At 50.1% G+C, this 15,132-nt stretch overlaps 1 protein-coding gene across 2 annotated transcripts in view; it reads right to left on the bottom strand.

Moving 5' to 3' along the window:
• RASGEF1C (RasGEF domain family member 1C) overlaps positions 1-15,132 on the bottom strand; it is a 135,634-nt gene that overhangs the window by 43,958 nt on the left and 76,544 nt on the right. The window contains exons 2-4 of one of the 2 annotated variants that reach the window (XM_066272456.1): positions 7,512-7,694; positions 7,222-7,344; positions 5,967-6,104 (exon numbers count right to left, since the gene is read on the bottom strand). In XM_066272456.1, coding sequence (XP_066128553.1) covers positions 5,967-6,104; positions 7,222-7,344; positions 7,512-7,688 — 438 coding nt within the window. In that variant the 5' untranslated portion in view covers positions 7,689-7,694. The remainder of the gene's footprint in view (positions 1-5,966; positions 6,105-7,221; positions 7,345-7,511; positions 7,695-15,132) is intronic. The other variant, XM_066272455.1, reaches the window with a different exon arrangement.

Genomic DNA, 15,132 nt, shown 5'->3' with positions numbered 1-15,132 from the left:
TTCTCCCTTACCCACCCTACCTCATGCCCCGAGCAGGGCCTGTGCAGCCTTCTCCCTCCTGGCACATCCTTCTTGTCCTCTGGCTGATGGGCTTCAGTGCGCTCCCTTCACAACCCCTGCCCACGGCTTGCTCGGGACTGTGCTCCCCTGCCTTTTCTCACTGCGCCCTGCATACCACACTGGCCATGTTGCTCACCCCAGCATGAAGGGCAGTGCCTGGCTCACTGGAGGGACCCACACACATTTCCTGATGGATGAACATGGCCAGCCAACCTCTCCAGAAGTCAAGACTGCAGCACACCTGTGCTCTAGTTTGATAGGACCACATACTTACCCTGCTTACAAATATGCAGATAATTTCACAGGACTTGCTTTCTATTGAACCAATATTCATTCCACGTAGTTATCATTTCCTGTGTGCTAATTCATTGAGAATTTTTCCAGTGGTGTTAACCAGATCTTCAGCTCCCCCTCTGCAGGTGAGAAGGGGATTTCCCTTCTCTTTGATCTCCTTTAGTTTTCTTGTTGATTTCTACACTTTTGTGGATGGAGACTAGGAGAGCTCCAAGGTACACCTGGGTCACGCAGAGACCCCACCCCCTGGGATGATGAGGTGTTCCTTGTCCCTGGCAGGAACCCGTATTTTGGAGGCCCAGGCCGTGCCTGGCGTGGTGCAGCACACGCCTCACAGCTCACCTGCAGGCCTAACAGTTCTCCCCAGCTATCCCCATAGCCATCTGCTGCAGGCACACAGTGGGCTCAAGTACAGAGGGCGTCCGAGGGTGCTGCTGTGGCTTCCCAGCTGCCTCCAGGATAGCCTCTCTTGGGCTGGGTGTTTTGTGGTTAGAGACCCTGTCTCTGGCTAGACAGCGGGGCTCTGTTCTCTGAAGTTCTTGAAAACCACCCCCTGATCTGTCCCAGGGCCAGTGTCCAGTGGGCTGAACACCCTCTCCCCTTCTCAGGGAGGAGCTAGGTGACCACCACCAGCTTGCTCTCTCGGTCAGCTTTCTGCCACCTGTGCCCTCAGTGCTCATGACTGAGCGGAGCAGTGGGACAGCAGAGCCCACCGAGACACTCGTGGGGGCCTGTGGGAGAGTAAGGTCAGTCTCCAGCAAGGCTGTCTTTATGTCGGCCTCTGCTGCACAGGCCCGGTGGGTGTGGCCAGGGCACTACTGTTCTCCTGTGCTGTCTCCCTGCTTACGGCTGCAACCTCTGAGCCTTCCCTGGGTTCCCTCAACTCTTTCTCCCTCACCTTTAGCATTGTCCTCCTTGAGCCAAAGCATACTGTGATTCCCTTTCAGGGAGGGCTGGCCATGACACTCCCCTAGGCCCCAGGCCAGCATAGAGTGGCCCAGAGCAGGCATCTTGAAGCAGTGGTCAGGTGCTGGGAAGGCTTCCATAAGAATTCCCAGAGCCCAGTCATGAAGAGTGGCCTTTTGTTCCCAGCTGCTAAGAGGTGGTGGGAGTCCAGTGAGGACCAGGATCCAGGGAAAGGGTAAAGGATGGAAGAGAAAGGTGTCGCCTTTCTTGCATGCTATGAGGGGGAAGCCCACAGGCCCCGAGGTCCTTGTTATCCTCCCAGTCCTGGGAGGGAGGAATCATTACCATCTCTTAGAGAAAAAATTTAAGACTCGGAGAAGTTAAGTAACTTGCCCAAAGACACACAGCTATGAAAACACACCTCACTGCCTTGGACATGGCACTTTATACCATTTGATTCGATCCCCATGTAGACAAGATAATACTGAAATAATTTTGGAGCAAAAAATATATCTATGATTTGTTTAAAAATAATCTGGCAGGGGAAGTGTGTGAGCGGACAAAAGATACAAATTTGGCGAAATGTAATTGTTGAAGCTCCGTGCTGAGTGCACAGGATTTCACAGTTACTGTTTTCTGTTTGAAATGTTTCCTAAGAAAAGTTCCATAAAGTTAAAAATAATCCCCATATGCCTGAGTTTTGGAAAGAATTTGTTCCTCATCAGAGCTCACATTCACCAAGTGCTGAACTAAGAGCACATGTGACTTCCGGGACTTTGCCGGTGTGGTGGGAAGTTATTATCTCTGGTTTACTGATGAAGCACTGAAGCTCAGAGAGGGCAGGCATCTTGCCCGAGGTCACACAGCTGTGGTTCCCAAACCTGTACCTGGGCTCAGGGGGTCCGATGCAGATCCCTTCCTCTGAGTCCTCAGGGCCCATCCTCATCAAGGGAGGAGCAGAGCTCACCTGCTCCCTCTGAGATCAGTCCCTGCCTGTGCTGGAAGGGAAGCAGCCCAAAGTCCCTTGCAACAACAAGAGCGTGGGGACCAGCACCTGGAGGAGCTCCTGTTGGAGCAGGACTTTCTGTGGGTGGACAACCTGGGGATCAGGAAGACACTTTGAGGCTGAGTGGGGTGGGCGGCTGGTTCCAACTCTCCCTGCTCAGCACACTTAATTGGATTCCAAGGGAAGGGTGAAAAATGTCCTGAATGAGTTATTTCTGCTCCAAAACCCACACCCGGTGGATAACCGCTCCCAACAGCCCATTCATAGATCTCTGTTGTATCTTCTTTCCACCAGGGGCTTAGAAGAGATTTCTCAGCACAGCCCTGAAGGTTCTCTGGGGGACCAGTGAGGCGGCATGGCTTCTTAAGGAAACGAGCCCGGGACTGACACCCATCCGTCATCACTGTAGCCAGAACACAGGGCCTGCCATGAAATGGCTGCACCAGTGGCAGGGGTGGGCCCGATAGCTTAGACCTCACCACTGCTAAAGGCCTCCTGGGGGGAGGGAGAAGAAGCAAGAGAGTGATATACCTCTCATCCCCTTATATACCTTCTACTCCATCCATCCATCCATCCATCCATCCATCCATCCACCCACCCACCCACCCATCATCCCTGCACCATCTCTTTCCCACCCATCTGCTATTGTCCACTGCCCTTTTCATAGTTACCTGCCCATAGGTCCATCAACTCACTTGTCTATCTTTCCTCCCTCCTCTCTAACATCTACCTACTCACCCTTCCACCTACTTCCCCCCACAAATACCCATTCACTCATGTCCCCCACCCCAACCCCCACATACCCATCTACCCATCCACACACCCTCCCATCCATCTATTTATCCATCCCCACCCACCCACCTATACATCAATCTCCCCACCCATCTGTCTATTTAAACATCTGTCTTCCTCCACCCATCCATCAAAGTAGCCTTTTTTTTTTTTTTAGAGAGAGAGAGAGGGAGTGGGAGAAGGAAGGGAGAGAGATGAGAGCATCAACTCTTAGTTCTGGCACTTGAGTTATTCATTGTTTGCTTCTCATATGTGTCTTGACTGGGGTGGGGGGAGGGGCTCAAGCAAAGCCAGTGACCCCTGGCTTAAGCCAGCGACCTTGGACTTCAAGCCAGCAACCTTTGGGCTCAAGCTAGCGACCATAGGATCATGTTGATGATCCCATGTTCAAGCCAGCAACCCGTGCTCAAGCTGGTGAACCTGTGCTCAAAGTGGATGAACCTGTGCTCAAGTTGGTGACCTTAGGGTTTCAATCCTGGGACCTCAGCGCCCCAGGTTGACATTCTATCCACTGTGTCACCATTGGTCAGGAAAAGTAGCCATCTATTTCTCCTGCCAGCTAGCCAGCATCTCCTCTCCCTGCTTCTACCCCTCCTGACTAATCCAACCATCAAGTATTCCCAGCCCCTGTTCCCTGCTGCATTCTAACCAAGCATAAAGACTCCCAGATGGACCAGAGGGTGACCCTCATCTCACAAAGTGCTTAGAACAACAGCTAAATAACTTGTCTGCTATGTGAAGTGACCCCAGGGCAGGGCTTCCCTCTCTGAGCCTTGGGCTTTAGGGCTCCCATTGCCCAGCCTGCCTTAGCAGTTTTCCTTTGCTTCACATGCAGTTGCCTCTGCCTTGTCTAGCTCACTTTGGGGCATATCACCAGCTACCAGCTTGCTATGGTTAGTCTCTTCCCAGGGCAACCGGTGTGTACTAGCCCTAATGTTCTCTCCTTCCAGATAAAGCAACGTCAGTGCTGGCCACAGAGCAGTTCTTCAGATGCTGATAAACCTGTCCCTTCTAAATGTGCCAGGAGACCCTTCCCCTTCTCTCTCTTTTCATCATAATCCTGAAGGATTTTTGACCTCTTGTCACCTATAAGAAAAGTGAGGCTTAGAGATCTTTAAGTGTCTTCCCGGAGTAACACAGCTGGGAGAGCTGGGCAGGGCATGAGGTGCAGAGGCACCTGATACCCAGTACACAGCTGTCTCCCAAGACCCTGGAGTGCAAGGGCCGAGTTTACTCTGGGGTGTGGTGTGAGCCACAGGGGGGCCTTCTCTCCTCCTCTGTCCCCACCCTACAGGATTTACAATGTACCTGCAGAGGCTCAGAGGACCCCAGAAGAATCTGCCCAGACAGCCTGTTATTCTCACCACTGTTGTTAGTATGGTTCATCCTGCAGAGCCCCTTTCCTCCCTGGCTGGCAGGTCCTTGTCCAGGAGTGTGGGAGGCAGTAGTTAGACAGACACGAACAGAGCAAGCTCTATAGGCCAGGCACGGGAGGCCACCCGGCGAAAAGCCCTGGGTGCCTAGCAATGGGCAAAACTGGGAAAACAAGGACCTCGCCCCCCACCCCTCCAGGGTGACTGTTCCTCTCTTAGCTGGTTACGTGGTTTAGACCCCCTGGTTTCATATTGCTAGTCATGGAATTCAGGTCCTCCCCTGACTTTTCCTTCCCTGGCATACCACTGGTCATGTGGTTTTAGCCCCCCTTAGAAACAAGAAAGCTGGAGACTAGCCCTTAAGTACACTGCTCACAGAAATCAGGGGATCAGGGAATGTGTACACACTCCAGTACTTTCAGCCTTCTGTATAGTGCACTTTCACTAATAAAATAAAAGTTGGTTTTGCATCTCATTTGCATAACCAAACAACTTTCTTTGACTCGTTGTTTGCTTTTCTGATGTTTAATAAAAAAAAAATCAAATGCTTCTTTTTTTAATCACTTCATATTCATTTTGAAATATGCCCTAATTTTTGTAAGCAGTATATTAAGCCCTAGAGATAATATCTAGGCCTCAGTTGTGTTTCAGCTCCAGGCCCAGAAGAGCAGCAAAACAGACCTCAGGAGGAGCTGTATTGACTAATAACCCCCTTGGCACCAACCAAGCAATGAAGGGCATGATCCTAAAAGAACACACCTAGAAAGCTGATGAATATTCTATTGAAATCCTCCCCTTGGCCCCTAAAACCCACACCCATAAAACCACTAGGACGGAGGTCCCAGCTCATTCTCCTTTCTGGGAGCACACCTGAGCCTTTCCCTCCCCCTCATCCCTTTCGTCTTCCCCCAGGCTCGTATTCCTTGTCCTCTCTCCCTCCTAAATTCTAAGGAACCCAGTGAGACGTGCAATCAGGGCAGCAGTGGGCGGCGGCAGCTCTTCCTGGGTTAACCTGCTGAACCTGTCTCCAAGGCCCCCTTTTCTCTGACTTTCTTCCTGTACAGCCAGTAAATTCTTCCTTTACTTGCTGCACTGTCTCTTGATTGAATTCTTTCTCTCAAGAATATAAGAATGAAGGTCTCAGTCACCTTCCCTGTAACAGGAGCACTGACTGCCAGCCAGTCCTGGTGTGCTGCAGGGGCAGGAGGGTGGGCTTCTGACTCACAAGGCCCCCTGCCAAGCGGACCTAACAGGTCACAGACCAACAGCCTGATGATGCACCCACAGAGTCTGTGAGTGGGCCTTTCCTTCCTTGCCATCTAATGACAATGATGAGAACCAGGCAAGTGAGAGGTTAAAGACCAGTTTTGGAGTAGGAGGCTAGGTTTCTCTGCAGGGCCTGAGGAGCAGAGCGGGGCTGAAATTCAGGGGCCATAGTGAGCAGGTGGGTGACAGGGTCCTGGGGACGGCGTGGGAACAGGTTCAGGTCCCAGTGTGAGGATGCAGGCAGGGTGAAGGGCTCCCAGGCTGCCCACCTCATCACAGGAGGCGATGCGACCCACCACGTCCTTCATGTGCCTGATGGTCGACTCCTCCTGGAAGTCCCGTGGGAAGGTCTCCGTCCACTCCGCCAACAACTGGAGCAGTTTGGGGCCAAACTTCCGGACCTGCGCCTGCAAGGCAAGGGGAAGGGCACCCGCGCCCGGTGAGGGGTGCTGGGACCACATCCACCGCCTTAGCCACTCTCTGGCCTTTCGGGGGGGCTGTGACAGTGCTTTTCCTGTGCCAGGTGACACGGAGGTAGGGGTTGGCTACAGGGGAATGGAGGGGGACACACACATTTGGGGTGGAGCCATCTCCCATGTTTGTCTGGCATTCCATTCCCCCCTCAGTGGTGACACATTTCAGCTGTCCCTGGAGTCTCCCAGTCCTACGATCCCAGTGGGTGGGGGTTCTGGGCAGGGCTCAGGAGTGGCTCAAATCTGTGTTCAATTGGAGCATGGCACATGCCCACCATGCCCAGTGATTGGCTCATAGACATTCATGTGGCCTAAGCCAACGAGATCAGGACTTTTCTTTTTTTGGACCCTAGTGAAACCTTCCTCGCTCTTTCCACTGGGTTGACAAGGGTAGATGGTGAGCCTGGAGTGGCAGAAGCTGCTTGTCGTCATGCAGCCAGACCTGCCTGAGCAAGAATGAAATTGGCCCAGGGGAAACGAAGCAGAGGGTAGGAGGAAGAAAGAAGTTGTCTTAAGGAGGTCATTTGAACCCCTGGAACCAGCAGTATTTGAGACTTTGCAGTTACACGAGCAGGTCAAGTCCCTTTGCCTCTGGCCAGTTGCAGTTGGGTTTCCATCACTGCAACAGAAGAGCCCCTCTGACACATGTATAAATAAATAGTCACAGCCCAAATGATCTGGCCAGGAACAGAGGCCCCACAGGAAGGCTGGGCCACAGAGGAGGGAAGGGTGGAATGGAGTGTGCTGGAGGCAGGAAGCCCAGAAGATGCTGCAGGGCCATCCCAGATAGCATGGGTCCCACTAATGGGGTTTTGGAGGCCTGGGTCTGGGCTTGGTGTGAGCTCAGGGCGCCCACAGGGTACTGGAAAATAGCCCCTTGGTTAGAGATCCAGGTCTGTCCCTTCTGGCTCTGGGCCTCAGACAAATCAGAAACTTCCTGTGAGCTCCTATGCAGGAGTGGGACAATCACTGCTTCTCCAAGGGCTAATGCACGAGGGCATGTCGCAGCAGCGCAGCACGCTCAGAGGCCCCTGCTAGCCCTGCTGCTCACCTTGTCCAGCACTGGCTTGTCCAACTGCTGCTGCTCGATGCACAGGTGGCAGACCTGGGCCAGGAGCTCCTGGGGCTCGATGAAGAGGCGGGAGCTCAGCAGGAAGGTGAAGATATAGGCTTTCTGGGGGACGTAGGGGAAAGGCAGCACGTGTCCACCAGGGTGTGGAGGGGATGTGCTTCCCAACCCACCCCGCCCCCCAGGCCCAAGATCCGTCTCAGCCCTGTTGTCTGCTCCATGCCTGGTGGAGGAGAGCACATTGTGGTCCCCCTACTGGGTGGGCCACCTACCTCAGGATAGTAGTCGGCTGTGGGCACCAGGTGTTGGATTAGGGTGTCCAAGGAGGCTGAGGATGGAGCCCCATCCAGGACGGGCTTCTCGACCTGCTTACTATCCATAGATTCGGTGGGGGGTGGGCCGGGGCTGCCTGGGGTGACCATGTTGGAAGCACTCAGTGTCTTGGGCATGTTTGCCTGTAATGGCAAAAAGCAATTGGGGCACACCTAAGCTGGGGCTTGCTGGCATCCTGGACCCCTGGCTGGACAGGCCATGCTTCCCACAGGCACAACTGTGCCTACCTGGGTGACGTTATCACTTCTTGGGAGGGCTGCCAGGGACCTCCAGGCCATAGTACAGCATTCCTCAGGAACCAGCTTTCCCCACTTTTACCCAAGCCATTTAGGGACTGCTCTTTCAAGGGTCCACCACCGCTCCCAGTGAAGGGTGAGTGTGGTGCAAGGTCCCGACAACCAGCATGTCCTCCACTTCTGGCCACAAAGACTAGATCAGAGATGAGGTTGATTCGAACTGGGGCCTCAGATGCAACCTCAGATCTTCTGTCCCACTTGAAAGTGCTTTTGACCACAGTCCCTGAGCTGGTAGAATGTAACCTTTGGGTCTATCCTGTTCCCACAAGGGGCCAGGAAAGTGGGCACATTTTCAAGGCCAGTATGTGAGGCCCTAGGTCCTGCTATGCCTGAAAGTGCTTTGTGGATTTCTCCATTGTGTGAGCCTCTTTAAGCTGGACCTCTCTCCAGTGCAGCCAAATGGCAGCCCTCCGAAGCCTGGCACTCCAAGCTCTTTGTGATTAGGCCCCAATGACATATCCAGCTATTCTCTCCTGCAGAAAGGCCATCCCACCATTTCACTCTTCCATTCCTCTGGACAGGGCTGAAATGTCTCCTCCTTGCTTCCCTGTAGTGACCTGACCCCCACCCCCACCCCCTTCCCACTCAACTGAGCCTGACCTTGTCACAGTTGAGTGCTAGGGGCATTGTTGGTGCCTGGTGCAGAGAAAGGCCACCTGTAACTGTCATATGACAACTTCCCACCAAATCTCCTCCAGGCAGGGGTCAGGGCAAATCCTCTGACCTGGCACCGAGTCTAGGGCATGCCTGCAGTAGGTACCCTTTACGCATGTGCAGTAGACACATGCTTCCTCTCCCAGGCTCTATCATGAATCCTGGTAGGACAGTCTTCCTGAATGATGCCTGCCAAGGTCTTAGAAGCCACAGATCCTGGCCTTGCCTTTAACTAACCATTGCCAACCCTGGACATTTAAGTTTTCCCTACATTCTTTTTTTTAAGTGAGAGGAGGGGAGATAGACAGATTACTGCATGTGCCCCTACTGGGATCCACTGGCAACACCTGTCTGTGGCTGATGCTCAAATCAACCAGTTGCTCAGCACCTGGGGCCATGCTTGAACCATTCCACTGGCTGCAGGAAGGGAAAAGGGAGAGAAGGGGGAGAGGAAGGGGAAAGAAGCAGATGGTCGCTTCTCCTGTGTGCCCTGACTGGGAATCAAACCCGGATGTCATACACTGGGCCAACACTCTATCCACTGACCCCCAGCCAGGGCCATCCCCCACATTATTAACCTTGGAGTCCTGCAGGATCACCACAGGGACCTTCGAGAGATCAGTCTCCCCATCACCCAGCTCAGCTTGCCCTGGTACCCCGTGGCAGACCCTGTCCCAGATCCATTATAGTCTTTCCCCACCCTCTGGGTGACCTGGCTCTGAGAGGGAATGGTGGCTGCCGAGAGTCAGAGCTGACGCTGGGGATCAGAGGAGCCCACAGAGGGCCTTTCTGAGGGTGTGAGGATGGGTCACAACCTGGGGAGGGTGTGGGAACCAGGAAGGACAGCAGCTCAGACAGTGCTGGCCCTGGGGACAAGCACTGCTTTATTTTCACCTCCTTAGCCAATCCGTAGGTACTCAATTTTCAGCCGATGAAAATTTCACAAAACCATCTCCTGTTGATCTCAGTGGGAAAGCCACGGAGCATGTGGGCACCCAGAGGTGATGGTCAGCTCTGAAGAGGGCACAGCCCTGCCCCATGCCCACGGCCCATGCCCGAGCCTAATTCCACCAGATGGAACACACACCCAAGGCCAGCAAGTTCTGCTCTCTCTTGCCAGATACCCGGCATCTTCTTCCTGTAGCACAGGGCCTGCTAGAGAGCCCAGTCCTTTTTTCTCAGATAGGCCAGTAGCTGGGGTGGAAGTGATGCTGGAAACTTCTCTGCAGGACAGGTTGTCTGTCAGATATGTGTGAAGGCCAGGATGCCACCACTTCAAGAGCACCTCTGGGTCTGGCCTGGAATTGGGGGCTGAATGTGAGATGCTGAGCACATGGGGGAGGGGGAGGGCGAAGACCCAGCTCTGGCCTGGAGGAACAAGCTCACAATGGAGGCCAGGGGTGTGGTTGAACCAGAACCACTGTGATCCACAGGGATGCCCAGAGAGTGGACAGACTGCCAGTGTGCCCCTCTGACCTCCAACTAGCCATCATGTCTCCAGTTGGGCCCAGGCCCGGGTCTCAATGGACGGGCTTGTCCTTCTGCTGCTGCCCCTGGCTCTCTGTGCTCTTGCTAAGGGGCATTCATGCACGTGTGTGCAGGTGTGGAGTGCCTGCTGGCACTATTCTAGGCACTGAACACCAGGCAGGATCTCTCAGAGAGCTGGCGGTAGAAGGCAGACAACAAGTAGACCACGGTGTGCCGAGAGACTGGGCCACTGAGGCACGTGCTCTGTAGGGTGGGCTCAAGTAAGGGGAGGGGGGTGACGGCTCCCTTGAGTTGGATATTCCCTTAAGAGGGTGGGTGTGATCAGAGCCTGGTGGCACCCTGCCAGTCCTCTCACCTCTCCCTGTAGGTGTGCTGGACAGGACAGGGCAGTGGGGGTGTCCTGGCTTCTGCATCAGGACTGCCTGGCTCCAGCTGGTCTCCTCATCCCCCAGCAGGGGTTCCAGGTGGTGAGCTGGGGGTTCTGTGCTGAGGACTGAGGGTCAGAGGCAGAGACTTGCCAGGCAGGTGCCAGAGTGTGAAACGGCTCTGATGAGCTGGCATGACATGTTGTGGTTATAGCAGTGGGTGAAGATAGAGCCCCCCCCCCATGCTCCGGACAACCCTTCCCATAAATAACTGCCTTTTTTTTTTTTTTAGTTAACTTTTTTTCATGTGTGTGTGGGAGAGATAGAAAGAGTCAGAGAGAGGGACAGACAGACAGGAAGGGAGAGAGATGAGAAACATCAATTCTTTGTTGCGGTTCCTTAATTGTTCATTAATTGATTTCTCATATGTGCCTTGACCCCCAGCCAGGGGGGCTTGACTGTGGGGCTACAGCAGAGCAAGTGACCCCTTGCTCAAGCCAGTGACGTTGGGCTCAAGCTGGTGAGCCTTGCTCAAATCAGATGAGCTTGCACTCAAGCTGGCAACCTCGGTGTCTCAAACCTGGGTCCTCCACATCTCAGTCCGATGCTCTATCCACTGCGCCACCGCCTGGTCAGGCAAGTAACTGCTTTTATTAGTTTCTATTTTTCCTGGCCTTCTTTATACAAGGAGGAGCAATATAAATATGTATTCCCCCTTTTTGGTATTTATTACAGAAAAAAAGTAGCATATTGTACACACATCTATGCTTCTTTCACTAACATTGCATTTTGGAGATCTTTTCATGGCAAGGCAGAGCGTCCTTGTTCTTTTTTATTTTTTAACCACCTAGAAGTATTCCATTGTTTTGATATCTGGGGATAATTTTTAAAATCCAATGATAAGGCAAATCAGGTGTCCATTGATAGGTGAATGAATGGGTAAACAAAGTGTGGTCTCTACACATAATGCAATAATATTGTCTTAAAAAGGGAGGAGATTCTGACACATGCAACAACATGTTGAGTCTTGAGAACATTATGCTGAGTGAAATAAGCCAGTCACAAAAGACAAATACTGTATGATTCTATTAATATGAGGTACTTAGAGTAGTCAAGTTCATAGATATAGACAGTAGAATGAGGGTTCCCAGGGGTTGGGCATGGGGAAATGGGGAGTTACTGTTTAATGGGGACACAGTTGCAGTCCTGAGAGATTGAAAAGAGTTCTGGACAGAGATGGTGGGGTTGGTTGTACAGCAGTGTGAATGTACTTACTGCTACAGAACTGTGCACTTAAAAATGGTGAAGGTTATAGATTTCATGTTATGTGTATTTTACCACAATTAAAAAAAAAAAGCCAGCCTGACCTGTGGTGGCGCAGTGGATAAAGCATTAACCTGGAAACACTGAGGTTGCCAGTTCAAAACCCTGGCTTGCCTGGTCAAGGCACATATGGGAGTTGATGCTTCTCTCTCTCTCTCTCTCTATATATATATATATCTCCCCCCCCTCTCTAAAATGAAATAATAAAAAAAATTTAAAAAAAAAAAAAAAAAAAAAAAAGCCAATATGATGGAAAAATAGTTGTCACAATTTCCGTTGAAAATCCTTGAAATCATCAGTTCTGTGCAGAAAGGCTGGGAGCCTGGGGCCAGCACAGACAGGGTCTGAGCTCCGAGCTCGTCACACAAGCTCCTAGGGAACTGGCAGCTACTCTGCCTGTCCCTCTAAACCACCATTTCCAGTTCTCCCTCTCTGCTTTGCCAGAGCCTGGGGCTCCACATGTGAACAGATAGACATGTACAGATGTGACTCCAGTGGGCTTCCACTTTATACCCTTAAATTAACAAGACTTAATAAAATATTCATACTGTTTGATCCTGCGGGGTGGGGGGGAACATTGTCATGGTCCATTTGAATTATACAAGATTTGGCTTGTAGTGCCAAGAGTCTTATTTTGGACAGTGTCCTTTTACCTTAATCAAATCCTTGGAAATTTATGCCAAGAAAATAACCTAAAGAGGAAAAGCTATGGAAAGCAGTTTGCTTGGGTGTTAACTATATATAAGCAGTGAACACAATCTCAGAGCACCAAAAGAATGGACAAGGACACTATCATACCCACCCCTTAGTAGAATCTCTGTTGTCATTGAAATGATGGTTATGAAGACTCAGTGACCACACAGAAGTGGTTATGGCTTAATGAAGCAAAAATAGCAGGAGAGAAAATTGCATATATGACATGATACAAACAATATTATTCAAGTGGATAAAACTACAATCGGGCACTGAACAAAGCATCATTGATGTGTATGTCACCCATGGCCCTGTTACTGTTACTGTTTTAGTGTCATTCATTCAGGTGAAGGTAAAGATCAGTCATCAAACTAAGTGCTTCACTCTTGGTAGGTTTTGTGTTTCTAAGAATTTGCCCATTTCATCTAGGTTATCCAATTTGTTCTCATATACTTTCTTAGAATCCTTTTTATTTTTGTAGAATTGGAAGTAATATTCCCACTTTTATTTCTGATTTTAGTATTTGAGTCTTCTCTTTTTTTATTGTCAATCTAGCTAAAAAGGTTTGCTAATTTTATTAATCTTTTGAAGAACAAATTTTAGTTTTAGTTGATCTTTTCTAGTCTCTATTTTATTTATCTCTGCTCTAATTTTTATTAGCTCCTTCTGCTAGGTTTAAGTTTATTATTTTTTTCTAGGTCTTTAAGTTAAAAGTTAGATTGTTTATTTGACTTTTTTCTTCTTTCTTTATTTATTTAAAAAAAATTTTAAAGTGAGAAGCAGAGAGGCAGAGAGACAGACTCCTGCATGTGCCTCAACCAGAATCAACCCAGCAAGCCCACTAGGGGGTGATGTTCTGCCCATCTGCGGCCTTTGCTCCATTGCCCGGCAACTGAGCTATTCCTGAGGCGAGGCCATGGAGCCATCCTCAGCAACTGGGGCCAACTTGCTTCAACCAAGCCATGGCTGCAGGATGGGAAGAGAGAGATGGAGAGAGAGAAGGGAGAGGGGGAGGGGTGGAGAAGCAGCTGGTTACTTCTGTGTGCTTTGACCAGGAATCGAACCTGGGATATCCACACGCTGGGCCAGTGCTCTACTACTGAGCAAACTGGCCAGGGCCTCTTTCTTCTTTTTTAATGTAAGTTTTACAATTACTCTCAGTACTGCTTTCACTGAATCACAGTTTTATTTTATTTAGAAAATTAAATTTAATGGGGCAACATTGATCAATAAGAGCACATAGGTTTCAGGTAAGCATTTCTATAGAATTTGAACTGTTGATTGTATTGTGTACCCATCACTCAAAGTGAAATCACCCTGGCCAGTTGGCTCAGTGGTAGAGCGTTGGCCTGGTGTGTGGAAGTCACAGGTTCAATCCCCAGCCAGGGCACACAAGAGAAGCACCTATCTGCTTCTCTACCCTTCTCCTTCTCCTTTCTCTCTATCTCTCTCTTCCCCTCCTGCAGCCAAGGCATTGGAGCAAAGTTGGCCCGGGTGCTGAGGATGGCTCCATGGCCTCTGCCTCAGGCGCTAGAGTGGCTCCTGTTGCAATGGAGCTATGCCCTAGATGGGCAGAGCACCGCCCCCTAGTGGGCTTGCTGGGTAGATCCTGGTTGGGTGCATGTAGGAGTCTCCCTCTCTGCCTCCCCACTTCTCATTTCAGAAAAATACAAAAAAAAATCAAAATCAAATTATTTTCAGTCACCATGTATTTGTTCCTCTTTACTTTCTTCCTCCCTCCCCCCTCCCCCCAACTCCTCCCCTTGGTCACCATTTCACTTTTATCTATGTTCATGGGTCTCAGTTTTATATCCCACCTATGTGTGAAATCATATAGTTCTTAGCTTTTTCTGACTTACTTATTTCACTTATTATAATGTTTTCAAGGTCCATTCATGTTGTCATAAATGGCAATATGTCATCATTTCCTATGGCTAAATAGTATTCCATTGTATATGCATACCACATCTTATTTATCTAGTCCTCTATTGAGGGACACTTTAGTTGTTTTTCATGTCTTGGCCACTGTGAATAATGCTGCGATAAACAAGGGGGTGCATATATCTTTGCATACCAATATTTTCCAGTTTTTTTGGGTAGATATCCAGTAGAGGGATTGCTGGGTCATATGGTAATTCTAGTCTTAATTTTTTGAGCAACCGCTGTACTTCCTTCCATAATGGCTGTACCAGTTTACATTCCCACCAGCAGTGAATGAGAGTGCCCATTTCTCCACAGTCTCTCCAACACTGGCCAAGGCCTCTTTCTTCTTTTTTAATGTAAGTTTTACAATTACTCTCAGTACTGCTTTCACTGAATCACAGTTTTATTTTATTTAGAAAATTAATAAATCAAAGAGATTTATTAATTAAATTATCAAAGAGATATTACCTGTCTCTTTGATAACGGCCAATCTAACAGGTGTGAAGTGGTATCTTATTGTAGGGTTTTGTTTTGTTTTTCTAGTGAGAGAGAAAATGAGAGGGACAGAGATGAGAAGCATCAATTCTTCATTGCAGCACCTTACTTGTTCATTGATTGCTTTCTCCTATGTGCCTTGACTGGGGGGTTACAGCAGAGCAAGTAACCCCTTGCTCAAGCCAGCAACCTTGGGCTCAAGCCAGAGACCCTGGGCTTTAAGCCAGTGACCTTTGGGCTTAAGCCAGTGACCTTTGGGCTTAACCCAGTGACCATGGGATCAATCCCATCCTCAAGCTGGTGAGCCTGCCCTTAAGCTGATG

Source organism: Saccopteryx bilineata, chromosome 4 (genome assembly GCF_036850765.1).
Source record: "Saccopteryx bilineata isolate mSacBil1 chromosome 4, mSacBil1_pri_phased_curated, whole genome shotgun sequence".
In the NCBI taxonomy this organism is placed as follows: Eukaryota; Metazoa; Chordata; class Mammalia; order Chiroptera; family Emballonuridae; genus Saccopteryx; species Saccopteryx bilineata.
Note: the sequence above shows the minus strand (reverse complement) of the source record. Positions and strands in the feature narration are given on the sequence as shown.